This window comes from Echinops telfairi, unplaced genomic scaffold (genome assembly GCF_000313985.2).
Source record: "Echinops telfairi isolate 266 unplaced genomic scaffold, ASM31398v2 ScPeMD7_11;HRSCAF=52, whole genome shotgun sequence".
Classification (NCBI taxonomy): Eukaryota; Metazoa; Chordata; class Mammalia; order Afrosoricida; family Tenrecidae; genus Echinops; species Echinops telfairi.
Window position 1 is genome coordinate 40,707,413 of NW_022103908.1, and position 17,265 is coordinate 40,724,677.

At 39.5% G+C, this 17,265-nt stretch overlaps 1 protein-coding gene across 4 annotated transcripts in view; it reads right to left on the bottom strand.

The window, feature by feature from the left end:
• ANAPC1 (anaphase promoting complex subunit 1) overlaps positions 1 to 17,265 on the bottom strand; it is a 99,455-nt gene that overhangs the window by 20,304 nt on the left and 61,886 nt on the right. For all 4 annotated transcript variants that reach the window (XM_045287104.1, XM_004707932.2, XM_045287103.1 and 1 more), the window contains 11 exons: positions 14,662 to 14,933; positions 13,300 to 13,534; positions 10,957 to 11,048; positions 8,965 to 9,099; positions 8,736 to 8,818; positions 7,572 to 7,650; positions 6,700 to 6,774; positions 4,249 to 4,325; positions 3,615 to 3,705; positions 3,470 to 3,523; positions 1,144 to 1,337 (listed from right to left, as the gene is read on the bottom strand). In XM_045287104.1, coding sequence (XP_045143039.1) covers positions 1,144 to 1,337; positions 3,470 to 3,523; positions 3,615 to 3,705; positions 4,249 to 4,325; positions 6,700 to 6,774; positions 7,572 to 7,650; positions 8,736 to 8,818; positions 8,965 to 9,099; positions 10,957 to 11,048; positions 13,300 to 13,534; positions 14,662 to 14,933 — 1,387 coding nt within the window. The remainder of the gene's footprint in view (positions 1 to 1,143; positions 1,338 to 3,469; positions 3,524 to 3,614; positions 3,706 to 4,248; positions 4,326 to 6,699; positions 6,775 to 7,571; positions 7,651 to 8,735; positions 8,819 to 8,964; positions 9,100 to 10,956; positions 11,049 to 13,299; positions 13,535 to 14,661; positions 14,934 to 17,265) is intronic.

Consider the following 17,265-nt stretch of genomic DNA (forward strand, 5'->3'; position numbering starts at 1 on the left):
ACCCCATAGTCGCTACCTTCCTTCGGGCAAGACAAGTGAACAGTAAGTAGTAACTGGGAGGGACCTGCCGGGCAGGAGTGCAAACAGAATGCTCTAAACATGAGCAGGAGTCTACTTTCATCTACACAGTAACTGAGAGAGGTTTTCAGACTGGGGCTAGTCCATTGAGCTGGACTCCGGAAATTTCTACCTTTTTCTGTATGCGTGTTTGCTACAGTACAAATCATTAAAAGTCAGGGCAGTCAGTAACGACAAATGCTGAGAAGAGGGCAAGAGTTGAAAGCTAAGGAAATTGTTTGAGCTGGGTCCAGACCAGGCAGCCCCTTGCACCAGCCTCCCAAGAAGACAAATGACCTGCTGAACTTCAAAGTACCTGCCTCCAGCATTTCACAATGCTTACTTCCGCGAGCAGAACACAGCCTCCTCTCCCCAGCGTTCCAGGAAGCAAGTTGGCTGAGAACAAGATGATTTACTGACAGGTCATCTCCTGACCCGAAACTTGCAACCACAGCACAAAGAACCTCCCTTCCCCTTACCGGCTCATATGCCTTTAAGCTCCTATAATATATATATATATATATATCTGCCACCCTAGCACCAGATGCGACTAACCTGACCTAACTCATTGGGTCGCAGAACCCGCCCGGGAGCTCAAGATGCTCCTGTCTCTTTCTCTGCTCTCCCTTCCCTCGCTGGAGTTCTTTCCCTGCCTCATTAAATCTTTTCAACCTCACATTCCTGGATAAATTCTATCTCTGTTCTGTGCCTCCATTCCACCTACCAAAAATATTTTAGGACTTGGTGACTAGGGTTGTTCATGAACTATTTGAGAAGGCAGTTTAGTAAAAAAAAGTAATCATCGTCATCAAACAGTGGGAAGTAGGCAGTGAGGCACTGAGGGTCTGAACACAGACTTTCCTGAGCAATGAGGTGATGCTAAGAATGTGAGAGTGGTACCTCTCCTGAACAAAGCATATGCTAGCAGTCAAAATAGACAGAAGCCTCTTTAAAGCATTATAATTGTACTAGGTAAGCTGGAATGATTTGAAATGTTTCGTACACTTTCAAAATCAAAATAACTCATTGTTATAGGCTTGCTCATGACATTTTTTTCAATGAGGAAAAGAATATTTAATAAGTTACCTTCCTCCTCCCAAAAACAGAAGCCCAAGGGCCATGTGGTGGGCTAAGTGGAAGCCATAGTTCATCTCACCACCTGTTTTCATGTGCAAGAAGCGACAAAGCTGCAAAACCTTCAGATTCCCGGAGCCAGCCATCACCATGGCGAGGGACAGCAGCACCACACTCAGGCAGGTTTCTAGGTTGTAAGGACCTGTCTTAAAATGCAAAGCGATATCATTACAATGTTGCGTTAACTTCTTTACCATCAAAACAGCACAGGCTACAATGCACTCACTGCTGCTGAGTCCATTTCGATTCACAGCGCCCCCAGGACGGAGGGGGGTTCCGAGGCTGCTAACGCTATGGGAACAGAAGGCCCCATCTTTCTCCGCTTCGCAGCTTGTGGGTTCAAAGCGCTGACCTACGGTCTCACACGTACCCCACTAGTCACCAGGACTCCTAGGATCCAGGGACAAAGTGCTAACAGTGATTCCACCCCCCACCCCCCCAGTGGGAGATTCCAAGTGATTATTATTTCGTTTTTGGTACCTTTCTGAGTTTCCTACATGAACATGTATGTCATAATCACAAAAAACAATTTGTTGCAATCTTTGTTTGAAGTCACAGTATTTGGAGCCGTGTAAGGCCATCATTAGAAGACTTATGACTTACTGATGGGTTTAGAAAGCCTCAAATACTGTGACTTAAAAAAATCTGTAAGCAAATTTATTTTCTCTGATTATGACATAAATGTTCATATAGAATACTCAGAAAAGAAAGTATCTAAGAGGAAATAATAATCATTTAGCGTCTCCCACTAAAAAAAAAACACACACAAAACACCATTAACCTTTTGTCCCCAAATGTTTTTATCTAAGTATCTTTATTTTAAAGAACATTGAGCTATTAGTATACAAAGTATTTCTTAATCTTATATTTACTACATGCAATCTTCACTCATAAAAAAATCCTTGCACATGATCTTGGTAGCTTCAATATGTAGCAACGTATTGGTGCGCTACAATCTATTTTATTTTATTTAGCTGAAGTTAAACTTGGCAATGTTTTCGATTGTTCCATATTTTTTTAAATGTTACATAAACCTATGTGGTTTTCACTAGAAAACTAAATCATGCAGTCTTTCCTTCATCAAAGCAGCACTGCCTCAAAAACAACTGAGGAGGAAAAAGGCTAACAGTTTCTGTACTAGGAGCCCTGGTAATGTCGTGGTTATGCATGAGGCTGCTAACCACAAGGTCGGTAGTTCGAAACCAGTTCGAAACCACCAGCTGCTGCATGGGTGAGTTAGTTAATCGTGCCAGCCTGGCCGATAATCACATATGGGGCTGGTTGAAAGGCAGAGGGATAAATGGGTGGTGAAGCCTCGCCTTTCTAGTTCTCGGGTCTCTTGCTTTGTGATGGTCGTACCAGGGTGCAGCTGCCTTAGCAGTTCCCTGCTTCAGCTTGCAAGATTGACTTCCTACAAGACATCCCCAAGGAGAAGCTACATGGACATATCCTGATGCAGCTCTGGGTGCTGGAGCAGCCGTGTAGAGAGCCCTGCTAGTGCTTCATACAAGACATCCCCAAGGAGAAGCTACACGGACCTATCCCGATGCAGCCCTGGGTGCTGGAGCAGCCGTGTGGAGACCCCTGCTAGTGCTGAGATGCTTATTCATTCACTGACTCAGCTTTCCTCCTGCAGTCGGCATCATTGCCTCTGTTTTGTGAGGTGGAGGACTTTGTGGACTGGTGTTGGGTTATTGGGTTAATGTTGGACTTGTGGGCTTGGGCAGCATTGGGTTGGGATGTTTTCATGATGCACATTTTCTTTACATAAAACTCTCTCTTATACATGAGTTGCTGTGGATTTGGTTCTCCAAGTACCCAGACTAATACAATGGGTTAAAGATGAGGCACTCTACTCCTGTTAAGAGTTGCAGTTTCAGAAACTCACAGGGGCAGTTCTAACCTGCCCTATCGATAGGGTTATGTGAGTTGGAATCGACTGAATGGCAATGAGGGGTGTGTTTGTTTGTTTGAGTGTCTTTACTAAGAACTAATTTCCCCAAAAGTTTATGAATTTCAGTACTGAGAAAGAGTATATGGGCTATGACAATCCACGAAGGTTATGGCCTTCTTCTTATCACAGAATTAGATACTGTGCATTCTTTAACAGTAACCATATCACCCTCTAATTAACACCTGAGAACAACCACAAAAGGCTTCAAATCTCCCATTCTAAAGTCAAACAAATGGCAGCTTTTTGAGACACATAAGTAATAGGTGCATTGGTAAATTTTCATTGCTTCATTTCATTCCAAAGAAAAATCATAAAATGACTTACTACAGAAGCATTAGGTGCAGACAAATAAGTCATAAAATCTTTTGCAAATTTATGCTGGAAAAACAAAAGAAAAAATTCACAGTTAAAAGAAGAGTCTTAAGACTTTGTTTTAAAAAAGAACAGAATAAAATGTGATACTTCTTACCAAACAGTTAAAGGCTGATAAGTTTTCTGAGCCAGCAAATCGGAAACCCAGAGACAAACAAGCCCCGGCGATTATGTAGACATGTGCTTGCCTGAAAACAGATGACAAAAGTTAATGTTGTCATTAGTTTGCTTTTTAAAACTCACTATTATCTACTATCTTGAGATAAAAATAGCAAAAAATTTCTGTTGCAAATCCAGTTTATATCTCTCTGGGAATGTTTAGTTGAGTCTGTATTAAATCTGCAGGTTTCTGAATAATTTCTTCAGCACATACACTCCATGGCTTTTACTGACAGTTTACTTTTGCCCGTGCTATTTCATATGTAGCAAGAGATAATTTTTAAAAAGTCACTGCTAAGTTACTAGAGAAAAAATGAGAAAGGAAAGGATAAAGGAGGAGCATGTACAAATTCATGAATTTTCAATATTATTTCTTGAGGGCAAGAGTTCTACAATCCAATTCACAAAGCTAAAAATAAAATAAAAGACCCTGTAAACACTTGATAAATAGTGATTAGGAAAATTTCAGGATTCAGAATCCAAACCAAGGAAATATTATTCCTAAACAGTTCACTAAACGTATCAGATGGCACTAAAGACAGCACATTTGTATTATACATTGTATTACTTACGACAAAGTTTCCAGATTCAAATCCTCAGAGCAAGGTAATTCAATTTCACTGAGAGAGATACTATTTTCTCTGATAATCTGCCAAGAAACCAAGCAAAAAATGTGGACATTAATATTCAGGTTACAAGTATTTAATAATCTGGACAGCAACACCATTGCTTTTGACATCCATGCTTAAAAGTACATACTTGCTGCCATTGAGTCAATTTCAACTCACCGCAACTCTATAGACTGCCCCTGTGGGTTTCCGAGACTGGAACTCTTCATAGGAGTAGAAAGCCTCATCTTTCTCCAGTGGAGCAGCTGGTGGTTTTGAACTGCAAACCTTTTGGTTGTGTAACCCATTTCACCACCAGAATTCCTATCACCGTCATCTTCTATAAAACTGGCACTCCCAAATCATTTCATTCTTTGAAATGACTATTTGTTATTGCATTAAATGCAATCAAATTGCAAATCTAAGATAGGCCATATATAAACAATAACTGAATGAGACTAAATAACTATAAACTAGAACACTTAATAACAGTGTAATAACAGTCAACTAGTCAACTAAAGTACAAGCTAATGGCTATATTAGGGTGTGGCATGAATGAATAGAAGCAGTGGGAAGGGGAAAATTACAATTGGAGAGAACACTAGTTAGACTTACACTTCTTATTCATGGACTGTTTTTAGCATTGAGCCTCCTACCTATCAGAGGTGAGCGGTGAAGCCTTAATTTTCCAAGTTAAACCTACAACTATTGTTTCAAATGGTATCACTTTCCTTTTAGTAGAAGCAGTGAACAACTTATCAAAAATCATACACAGAGCCAAGGGCTCAAGTAGAAAGCAAATGTTTTGGAATGATGAGGGAAACAAATGTACAAATGTGCTTGACATACAATGGATGTATGTATGGATTGTGATAAGAGTTGCATGCGCTCCCAATAAAATGATTTTTTAAATAAAATCACATTACAGATTGCCTGGCTTTACCACCCAAGAATGGATCTGATACCTTTCTCTTTACGAAAGGAAAATAAAACAGCTCTGTTATGTTCTAAACATGCACTCAGTAAAATAAAATTTCAGAATGCCCTTCTAATAAAATTAAGAAATACTGCAAAACCACTACAGAGGAGCCCTCATAGCATACTGGTTACACACTGGGCTGCTAACTGAAAGGTCACTGGTTTGAAACAACAAGCCACTGTGAGAGAAAGATTCTTCTTGATTGATATGACTGAACTATCGCATTGCATGATATGTGAATTATATATCAATAAAACTGTTGGAGAAAAAAAAGGAGTCACAGGCCCAGAAAACCACATGGAGCAATTCTACCCTGTCCTACAGGGTTGCTGAGTCAGCATCAATGCAAATGGCAGTGAGTTGGGGTTTATTTGTTCTGGGGGTTGGGAGAGGTTACGGTATCTCTTGAAGACACAAGAACCTTTTTTTTTTTTTTTCCAGTTTTGCAATTTTTTAAAAATCATTTTATTAGGGGCTTATACAACTCTTATCACAATCCATACATACATCAATTGTGTAAAGCACATTTGTACATTCACTGCCCTCATCATTCTCAACACATTTTCTCTCCACTTAAACTCCCAGCATTAGGTCCTCATTTTCCTCTCCCTCCCCGCTCCCCGCTCCCTCATGTGCCCTTGATAATTTATAAATTATTTAGACACAAGAACTTTTATTTTAAGATCATATGCCACCTATAAGCTATGCCCTTCCCTCTTGACCCCAGCAAACTCCTGGATCATAGATTACAAAAATTAAATATACCACACCCCAATGCCGTGAAGTCAATTCTGACTCATTGTGGCCCTAGAATTGCCCCTGTAAGGTTTCTATGGCTGCTGTAAAGCTATACAGCAGGGCACATTGCTACACCTTTGTCCTGGGGAGTAGCTGGTGCATTTGAACTGCCTGACCTTGCTGAATGTTTCACCATTGCGTCAATAGGGCCCCTTCAAAGAGGGGAAGAGAGAGTGGAGCACATCCTGGCCCTCAAAGCCCTGAGGATGATATTCCTGTTCAGGGCAGCCAAAGCACAGAGAGGACCATAGGGACAGGAAACAGAAAAGTGGGTAAAGGGAAACATTGGACAGTGTAAGCCATGGCAAAATAACAATAATTTATATATTATAAAAGGTTTGTGAGAGGAGGAGGGTGGGGGGAGGGAGGGGGGAACATGAGGAGCTGAGACCAAGGGCTCAAGCAGAAAGAAAATGTTCTGAGAATGATGATGGCAACAAATATACAAATGTGCTTCACACAATGGATGGATGAATGGATTATGTTAAGAGTTGTACGAGCCCCCAATAAAATTATTTTTTTTAAAAACAGGACCCCTTCAATATTCCTTCCATAAGAAAACATAGGGTTAGCAACATCCCACAAGAAATGGTCATTTTATGCTATTAAAGCTGGAATGATATTTACTTCATACTTACCTGAGGAACATTGCTATCAACCCACTTGGAATTTGGTAAAATATCATCCCACAAAATCAGGCATCGGGCAAGTGTCTTAAAATGCAATACAGATAAAATTTATTAAAGAACACAGACTTTGTAATATGACTACTAAATAATTTTAAATCAGTGTCCCACTAATGGCAATTGTGAAAAATACAGTAAGCACAAAATATCCACCCAATCTACTCATTAAAATACAGATTTAGAGTTTAACATAGGAAAACTAGAATAAGGTCGATCATCATCAAGGTTTGAAAGAGGTATAAAAGTTCTTTTTAAACTTACTATATAAAAAGACAATTACCAAGAAAAGATTCATAACTCTGATTACAACATAATTTAAATGTTTCCATATGCTAAAAACAGAAAAGGTGTTAGAAAAAAAGGCAATACTTGAAAGTGGGGGTAATTATTAAGCAACTATGTCAAACCATCAGTGCCATTGATTATACTATGTGTTCCCCCAAATTACATGGGACGGAAGACGTGTGTAGGCAATTTGTATGGGAGAATAGAGAAGCATGCATCTTAGTGATGAACTAAGAACGTAAATAAAGCAGTAATAAAGTCCTAGTTACATGTTGATTATTAAGATGTTCTGAGTATTAATGTCAGAAACTGAAATGTCAGTTTGAGTACTACATATCAATGTGGCTACAGTTCCTAATGTGACGTGTGAGAAATGTCAAAACTGGTCATTTCACAAGACCATGGCCACTTAGACACCAAAGGCCATTGCCAAAAGTAGAAACAGACTAAATGTCCATGCATTTTTGCAAGCGCAATATGAGAATCACTTGAGAGCATACTTATGTTAAAGGAAATGCAAAATTAGAAAGCACCATTACCCTAAGCAAGAGAAATTCTGGTTTCACAAAGTCCAGCAAGTACATGGTGTCAGGAGCTCGCAGCCAATCTGCAATGGATCTGTTGACACAGGGTAGCAGGATGCATTTTCACTCAAGTGGCAGAATCCAGAATCTCAAGCAGTTGTCCAAACACTTCTCCCTGCTCCAGCCCGGCTCTGCTCCCCATGGCACTTTACACAAGACCTGACCTGCAGTCTGCAAGTCCACAGAGGCAGGGCTGGTTGGGTTTGTTTCTTCACAGACCTGCCCCAGTGCCAACGTTCACACTCATCCAAATACTGGATAAATAAAGACTTGTTTTTAACCACTTTGCTAACTTGGCATATGTTTTCTTTATTAAGGAAGGTAGGAAAACACTGAGAAACTTCTTTAAATCGCAAGATATGACAAAATAATAATTTGTAAATTACCAAGGGTTCATGAGGGAGTGGGGAGCGGGGAGGGAGGGGGAAAAAAGAGGACCTGATGCCAGGGGCTTAAGTGGAGAGTAAATGTCGTGAGAATGATGAGGGCAGTGAATGTACAAGTGTGCTTTACACAATTGATGTCTGTATGGATTGTGATAAGAGTTGTATGAGCCCCTAATAAAATGATTTAAAAAATAAATTAAAAAAAAGAAATTTCTTTAAACCTTAAAACATTTTTTAAATGAAAAGACTTAAGCATGGTGTAATGTTTCTAGGTCATGCAAAAGGACAGAACAAATGCCTAAGAGCTACTCTCAAGTGTGGGCACCAATTATGGGGCTGCAAGCGTAGAAGGAAGGGTCAGTCAGTAACACAGCTGCTGAACTAAACCAATGCCAATTTTATAAACAAAAACCGAGAACAGAAGAAGGGGGTTTCAGGCTTCATTAGTCCTAGTAGGATATGTGAAGTGAATGAAATACAACTTGGGTACTGCTTGCACGTAAGTAGTATCAACTAAAGAAACAGAAGCAAACAGAACCTGGCAATTATATTGTCAATAACTATTAAGGCAGAAAAATGTATTACTTCTAGATAAAATCTGTGTTGTTACAGTCTTTGTGAGAATGAAGATCAGGCTGATATAGTTCAATAGCAATAAACACATTAGCTAATTTTACAAGTGAGCTCAGGAATGATTTCATACTGGCCTGAGGGAAGCAAGGAATGCACATACCTGTTATTGGTTTTTAGGTAGATCATAGCCAATGCCAGAGTAGCACCTGGACAAGTCACATCCACATTGATGGTGTCTCCTTCCTACCAAAAAAGACACTGATTCATGTCAAACAGTTCTTATACAATTCTTCTGAATATTAGTCTGTTTCAAATTAGCATACTTAAAAATGTTAGAATGAAAATCTATTATTTTTAAATTAACATCTTAGCTTCAGAGTTGGACTTACTTTGATTTGATAACTTGGGGATTTATGCTTCTCCCTGTGCATCCCTGCTTGAAAGCGCCTGTGGCCTCCAACCATGTACTGATAAAGCTGCTCAGGCACATTGAGATCAGACATGCCTATCAAATTGCTGCCATGCTTGAAGACAAAATAACACACATCCGTTAAAGGAAATCTTGGGAAAGCAGAACCATCACAAAACACAACATTCCTCTGGTTCCTTGAGGCTTCCTCACCCCCCACTATCATGACCCCAGTGCAGCTTTTCAAATCAGACTAGACCAGAGCATGTACACAGGTATAGATAGATAACAGACGCACGGAATCCAGGAACAGGAGGGGGAATAGTGATACCAGAAGGGTAGGGGGAAGAGGGGGAGAGGAAGGGAGAAAGGGGGAACTGTTCACAATGATCAACATACAACCATACACCCCTCACCAGAGTGAATAACAACAGAATACATGGGGGAAGGGAGACAGCGGTCGTCGGTGTGAGATATGGAAATAATAATAATTTACAATCTATCAAGGGGCCATGGCAGGAGGGAGGAATAAAAAGAGGAGCTGATACCAAGGGCTCAATAGAAAGTAAATGTCTAGAAAAGAATGAAGGCTACATATGTACAAACATACCTGATGCAATCAATGTATGGTTATAACAAGAGTTGTAAGAGCACCCAATAAAATGGTCTTTTAATTAAAAACACAAAAAAGGAGACCCACCAGACACACCCAGAAGTTAAAGGACTGAACTAGCATCAAAGCTAGGTCCCTTCCTTTCCCTATGAAAGCAGCTATTACAAATAAGTTAACATCACTCATAATTTTCATTAAAATTCTAATACATGGCCTAGTACTTTCATAAAACAAAATCTTCAAAATAGATAAAAGCTCGTTTCATTTAATAAAATAATTCTTCTGTAACTAAAAGTTAGAAACATCTGAATCCTTGCATTACTGCATCTGTGACCTTTTCCAGTAACAATAAGAACTTAATGAATGTTTACGCTGCACCGCACATCATTCTGTACCTTTTACATGAATTATTGTACTCAATACGACCCTATCAAATAAACACTAGCAAGAACCCCATTTTACAGACGAAGAATTGGAGGGAAAGAAGGATTATGATAACTTGCCTAAGGTTACACAGCTTAGTAAGAGCAGGGTTGGATATAAATCAAGGCAGGCTGGTTTCATGGTCTATGGTTACGTCACCATAATGCAACTGTATCTAATTGTCTTTTTTATAGATGAGGAAACTATAGTTCTTTGTGATTGAATTAACATGACTCAATCAGAGAGGCAGAACCAGAGTCCAGGGTCCAATTACCAGTATGAAGCTTTTCCATTTATCCACCAGCAAATGTGAAGAGCAAAGCTCCTAACTTCTCTTCAAATATGGAGTGGATTTTCGGCATGCACATCAGAAAGAGTTCATTGCATTACAACTTTATGTAATTTGGCTTATCCATAACACTATTTTGGTGGTTCTTCCAGGGCCCCATAACCCAGTTTAAATAGTCACCTAATGACATCTCTTGGCAATTCTGGACTAGCTTCTCAGATGGGCCATTTCCTGCATTCTGTCACAGAGCAATGCTGTTCTGGGGACAGTGACCAGCGGGGCAACAGAAGAGGGTTTGGGCCTCTCTCTAGCACCCACTACAAACTCTTAAGGCTCTCCACCATGCATTATTTTCTGTTTCCCTCGTATATAGTTGCCTTATTCTTACTAATATTCTGATATTCACTTCTTCTTCTATTTCTCAAACCCTTTCCAAGGAACTTCAATCCCTTAGTTCATCATAAACACTTATTTTCATTGGGAGGAAGAAATATTTTAACAGCCCATTTTTCCACTAAAGTTTCTCTTCATTCCCAAATGTAGAACTTTGAAAAACATTCACAACCGGCGTGCTGAGTATGAACTTAAGGTTCACTGTTTCCTGTGAGCACAACAATCTTGTAAACGAAGCATCTGAAGGCACTCACCCCCAAGCAAACCATGCCCAGGGCCAGGCCAGCAGCTAACGAGTAGGACTCCCTGTCCGTACAGTACTCCATCTCAGGACCAGGGGGCCGGCCTGTCGAAGAGAAAGCAATGGGGTTCAAGCTATGCTCTTGAAATCCTCACTAAAATATGTTCAAGTAGTTAACTTTCTAGAAGGTTACATAAAACCTACACATTCAATGTAATTCCACTCAGAAAGCTAGGCCTGCCTCACCAACAGTGTCCATCAGAAAGCAAGGCCTGCCTCACAGTGTCCCCAACTGTCAGCTCACTACTAAATAAAACTCCCAAGCAGTTCTTTTTATTTGCAAATGTGGGTGTCTATAAGTAATGGCTTTAGCACACTGTGAAACCTGGGTTTTATATTTTTAATATTAGCAAAAAGTATTAAAAAGTCTTAATAGGAGGGGTGTTCAATACAAAAAATGATTTACTTTTAATCTCATGCACTTTGCTTACATTTCCTTATTTTCAAACTCATTCATTAGAAGCAGTGAAACATGTTCAAATACTAGTGGTATAAAGGAAGAAAATTTCCTTGATGTTTTTAAACTGTTAAGTGTTGTTCTGAATCTATATAATACTAAACACTACTGAATAAGGTTTCTTTATATACAGTAATCCTAAAAGTTTTGTTGGAAGCAAAATTCATATTTTTATAAAAGAAATTACACAAAGATAATCCAAGTTTACATATAATAGCAAAGGCATAATTAAAAAGCCCCAAAACAACCTAAGACCTGAAAATAAAGTAGTTGCACAATTTATAGTACCCATTAACTCAATGAGATGCTATACAAAATCCATTTTTAAAACCACTTACGACAATGATATATAAAAAAGGCAGAATACAGGATGTGTATACTCTATCACTATACAAAAGCATATGCATCAAAGAGGAGATCTTCTATGTATAATATGAAAATGCTGTGGGATGGCTGTGAAATATGTGGTATCATCAGATAACATTATATTACAGCCAAGGATGCTGAAGTCCCCTGTAAGCAAATATACTTTAAACAATCAATCTTAAGTATGTCGTGAATAAGAGGTTTCACAAGATACAAGGAACATTATAAAGGTGCCATATGTTGGTAACAGAAACACTGTGGTTTGGGGTCTAAGTTACCATCATGGTTGATCTACTGTCCCACAGTGGCAGTTACATCCACACCCATGACTTGGGCTCCTAGTGAACCTGGCTCTGCGACTGGCTCTTAGGAGGGCTCTCCGCCAGCAGAAAGTAAGCACAAGCCTGAAATATGCTTCCTTACTTGGTCCTCCTCCCCATGACACCCCTTACCTGCTTACATCATTACACCCCATTATCACTATTGTAGGCCCCCAAACAAAGCATATAGAGCAGAGCCATGGCAGCAGACTCAAAATCTGCAGCCTCAGGCAGAGCTGACACAGCCAACACAGAGACATCAGGCTAAGATGACTGCACCATTGAAATGTTGTGGGCAGCAGTACTGTGGTAATAACAACTAATACAGTCAGACTGAAGACTAGCACATCTTCAACAAGCATATATCCTGAAATGCATGTAGAAAAGACCCTGAACAGGTCAGAAGAGTATAGGTAATACATGTACCTCAATTGTGAACAAACTAAATTACCAACAGTACTTCCAGTAATGAGAAAAAGAAGATACGACACAAAATAGATTTCTGTGGTTTGTACTCAGTTAAGAAGCTAGAAAATATTAAATGAAGAGAGTTCATTTAAGTTTACCACTAACACAGCCGCTAGCATGTGAAGGAGGAGAGCAGGAGGCACCATCCCGTTCTACTGGAAGTGCTGTTGTTGTCCAACAGAGCAAGCACTAGGTGATTAGGGACCCAAAGAATCAACTTTGCGTTTAAGCGTGGCCTCCTTCCTAGACATGCCTGGTAAAGTCTAGGGGGAAGGGAGCATAAGCCTATGTGATTAGGACCATGTTGCTATGTGCCAGCGACTCACTCCTGGCGCCGTCCAGCACAGAGACGCCTTCTCCTGGCTGTCATCTTCATGGGCGCAGATTGCCAGGTCTTTCTCCCTGTGGAGCGCCAACCTTTTACTTAGTGAACAGGAGCTTAACCCGTTACAACCCTCCAGCTCCCCAGATACACTGTCTCATTAAATGTGACCACTGGAGGCCAAATAAACACCTGCTAATAATCCACACAGGATTGTTAGCCTGGTTAAAAATTAGCCTTGTAGTTTTCTTATTAGCACCAGGTTATACTGTTCCCACACAGCTATCGTTTTCCCATGAATTTTTAATGCTATCATTCTTACTTTGGTCTGTTTAGAAAGATACAGCACTCTTAGAGACATACCTATTTCAGCCAACAGGACTTCTGCTGTGTGCCTGTGAGCTGTCCCTTGATACACAAGGCCAATGCCAACCACTGCAGCCACTTGGACATTGTGAGGGACATCGAGTTCCGTGGAAGTTGGGGGCAGGAGAGCAGGAATGTGGATGCTAAGAAGTCGAGTAACTGACATATCCATAGTGCCTAGTTTAGCAGCAGAGACACCAAGGAGCAATCCAATGCTCGTCATTTCATGGCCCTACAATAGAAAACAGAATAAAACTGTCAAGTCACTACTAAAACAAAGCCAAAGTTTTAAATAAACTACCACCTGCCACTTACAATAAGTACTTTTATGTGACAGACACAGTAAGAAACATCAAGTCTACAGGGGTAAACTACACAACAATATTTATAATCATGAAGTTGGTGCCCTCATTGGAAGGGCAAGTGTTAAACTAAAAGTACACAAATTTGCTATTGAAAAGTGCTATAATACTGTACAGCAGTGTTCACCACACCACTGCATACCTAATACCCTAAGGCGGATAAAAGCTAAAGAGCTATCGATGGATATTCAAATGTATAGAATTAAATAATTATTCACACCCATCAAGAGAAATGACTGAACCTTGAAAAAGATGGTGCTAAGTGAAATCAGCCAGTTTACCAGACAAAAGATATCTATATGAAATATCTAGAATAGACAAATGCACAGAACTTTACCAGTGGCTACCAGCAACTGTGGGTGGAGAGGGTGTAAGAGGGAAAACTGGGAGTTAATGCTTAAAGAAAGGATGCTGAGTTCCTGTTTAGGGACATGAAAGCATTTGGAAATTGAGAGTGGGGAAGGTTACACAATGTATAATTGATGTAACTGAATTGTATTTTCTAAAACAATTAAAATGGCAAAATGTATACACAGTACTTTTTTTGGTTTTTGTAAACATTATAAAAAAGCATTAAAAAAAGTTTTTAAAAGTAGCCTCATTAGGATAATTGGGGCTAGAGATGGTTAGGAAAAGACTCTGGAGAGAAGTGGAGTTCACAACAGAACCAGTAGGATGAATATAAATTAGCCAAGAAAAGAGTGTTAGGAGGGGGCACTCCAGTTTAGGGGGTGACAGAGTTTTTAGGATGAAGAATGAGCATGTAAATGGATTTGAGGTTATCCAGAAATAAAGTCTCATGTGTATGACTGATTATCAACAACTGAATGCAAAAAAAAACACCTTTCCAACAAATCTTAGAAAGACCACACTGCCACTGTAAGCAGAATGGATTTATTGATTTTAGAATGAAGAGCTAGCAACAGGTAGGGCAATGAGGAGCTACTGCCAAAGTCCAGATAACACAACAGCAGTAACTGGGAGCCCAAGTCCTCACCTTGGTCAGGTAGTCATGTATGTTGAGAGTGGCCAGCTTGGTGAGGTGCCCATTCAGACCGAGGGCCATGAGAAAGCCCGCATACTCATTGGCTAGCTCAGCATGCTTGGGCTTATTGTAAACGATCCAGGCTGAGTCGATCTGGGAGGCAGGGGCTATCTTCAGGCCGGCAGCCACACCATTGTGGAAGCTGGCCCAGCTTGTCATATTGGGAGGCACATCGATGTTGCCACTGTTTAGGTCCACTGTTGTATTCCGAGGAGGGGCTCGCCCTATGCAGCAAAACAAAATCTTACATAAAGTGGGGGAAAAAACCCAATTGTTTAAATTGTTCGTTGCCCTTTCTACTACAATGCACGTGACAATAATAAGATAATGGATCCAAATGTAAATTTATACATAGTTGGCTAAAATGTCTATTGCCTTGAAATCCAATCTTTCTTCTGTGCAGCAGGGAAGTTTAAATAGAAACCAAAATTAAAGTTAATATCAGTTATGCTACATGAATATAAATTCTAACACAAGATTAATTACAGTGATGTGAATTTCCAGTGTGCCTCCCTGTAAATATCTCTGCATATTAAGGGAAAATGGCATTCTAAAATGGAGATAAGGGCCTTTATAAATCTGCTGTGAGTGTAATTAATTACATGCTTTTGTAAAATAAAAATTCAGCCAGCATTTAGAAATAGCATCCTCTTACAGACTTGAGCTACCCAGTGAATAAAAAAAAGTGTTTAGCAGCAATATAAATAAAAACAAAATAAATATAAGTTCATAATGCTGTGTTCGCTTTGAATTCCTTTTTGTTCTATTTACTGTGGTACAGGCCTATGTAGGGAGTACAGAAAAATACTGAATCCTTTTTATATTTTGAATATCTCATTGAAAAACATTTAAAATAGATATTCCAATTATTGAAAAGTTATCCAGTTCACGCAAGGTTTTTGAAATAAAGTTTTTAAGGCATTCTGAAAGTAATGTAAACTACATTTTACATAGATGTATGTCTTAATTTATAGTAGGTATAACACACATGGAAGAAAAATGATATGGTCTACTTCTCTAAAGATTTATAGCCTTCAAAAGCATACTTTGAGTTGCAATGAACAGGAATGAACTGGAAGGCAGAAGGATGCACACATATCCACTCACTCCTATGCACGTACAATGATGTACATGTAAGAACAAATTGAAAAGATGTTTGTCTTCATCATTTGCTTTGTGGGCTAAAGAATAAGGCATCCTTCCAAAAGACTTGTTCATGTGTATAAGACATAACGTGGACATATAAAAATGAAAGTCAAAGGACAAAGCAAAAATGTTTTCCCTAAGACTAAAAATACATCCAAATGCAATAGATCACATAAAAGTGAGTTAAGGATTTCTCTTAAGAAAATGTGGCACCTGGAGATCCCCTTGCAGAGGGGTCTCGGGGAGGAGATGAGCCAGTCAGGGTGCGATGTAACAATGATGAGAAATACAACTTTCCTCTAGTTCCTAAATGTTTCCTCCCTGCTCCCACTACCATGACTCGAATTCGATCTTGCAAGTCTGGCTAGACCAGAAGAGGTACACTGGCACAGATAGGAACTGAAAATACAGGGAATCCAGGATGGATGAGCCCTATAGGACTAGTGGTGTGAGTGGCAAAACAGGGAGGGTAAAGGGAGAAAGGGTAGGAAAGAGGGAACCGATTACATGGAACTGTGTGTGACCTCCTCCCTGGGGGACAGACAACCGAAAAGTGGATGAAGGGAGACGTAGGACAGGGCAAGATATGACAAAATACCCATTTATAAACTATCAAGGGCTCATGCGGGAGGGGGGAGCGGGGAGGGAGGGGAAAAATGAGGACCTAATGCCGGGGGTTTAAATGGAGAGAAAATGTTTTGAGAAACGATGTACAAATGCGCTTTACACAATTGATGTGTGTATGGATTGGGATAACAGTTGTATGAGCCCCTAATAAAATGTTAAAAAAAGAAAGTAACTGTCTAGAAAAGAATGACGCCAACAGATGTACAAATAGGCTTGCTGCAATGGATGTATGGATTGTAATAAGAGTTGTAAGAGCCCCCAATGAAATGATCTTTTACTTTAAAAAAAAAAAAGAAAGAAAATGTGGCACATCATAGCCATCATTCAGCAGCTCATAGAAAGATGGCTTATATGAAAACATGAAGGAACTAGGTGTGGGAATGGTTCTGTAACAAATGGGTGCAAGGGCCAAGCCTGACTTTATTGTCTCTCTGATCGCAAAACCCTCCCCATGCAGAAAAATAAACTCAAGGTGGATCACAGACCTCAAGGTCTTAGCTTGGATCCTAAATGAATATGCCCAAACAGTTTTTATAAGAGCAAAAAATTAGAATTTCCAACAATAACATGTTGCTTGTATAATTATGGCATAACCATTGAATTAAATACCCAAGATCTATAAAAAAGTTTTTGATTAAAAATTCAGATATATTAAAAATATGTGTATACATACATGTTTGAATACTTGACTATGGTAGATATGGAAGGATGCTCACTATATAGTAAAAAAGTTTAAGTTTACAAAACAGATACAACTTTTCTGATAATTTTGCATATATAAAA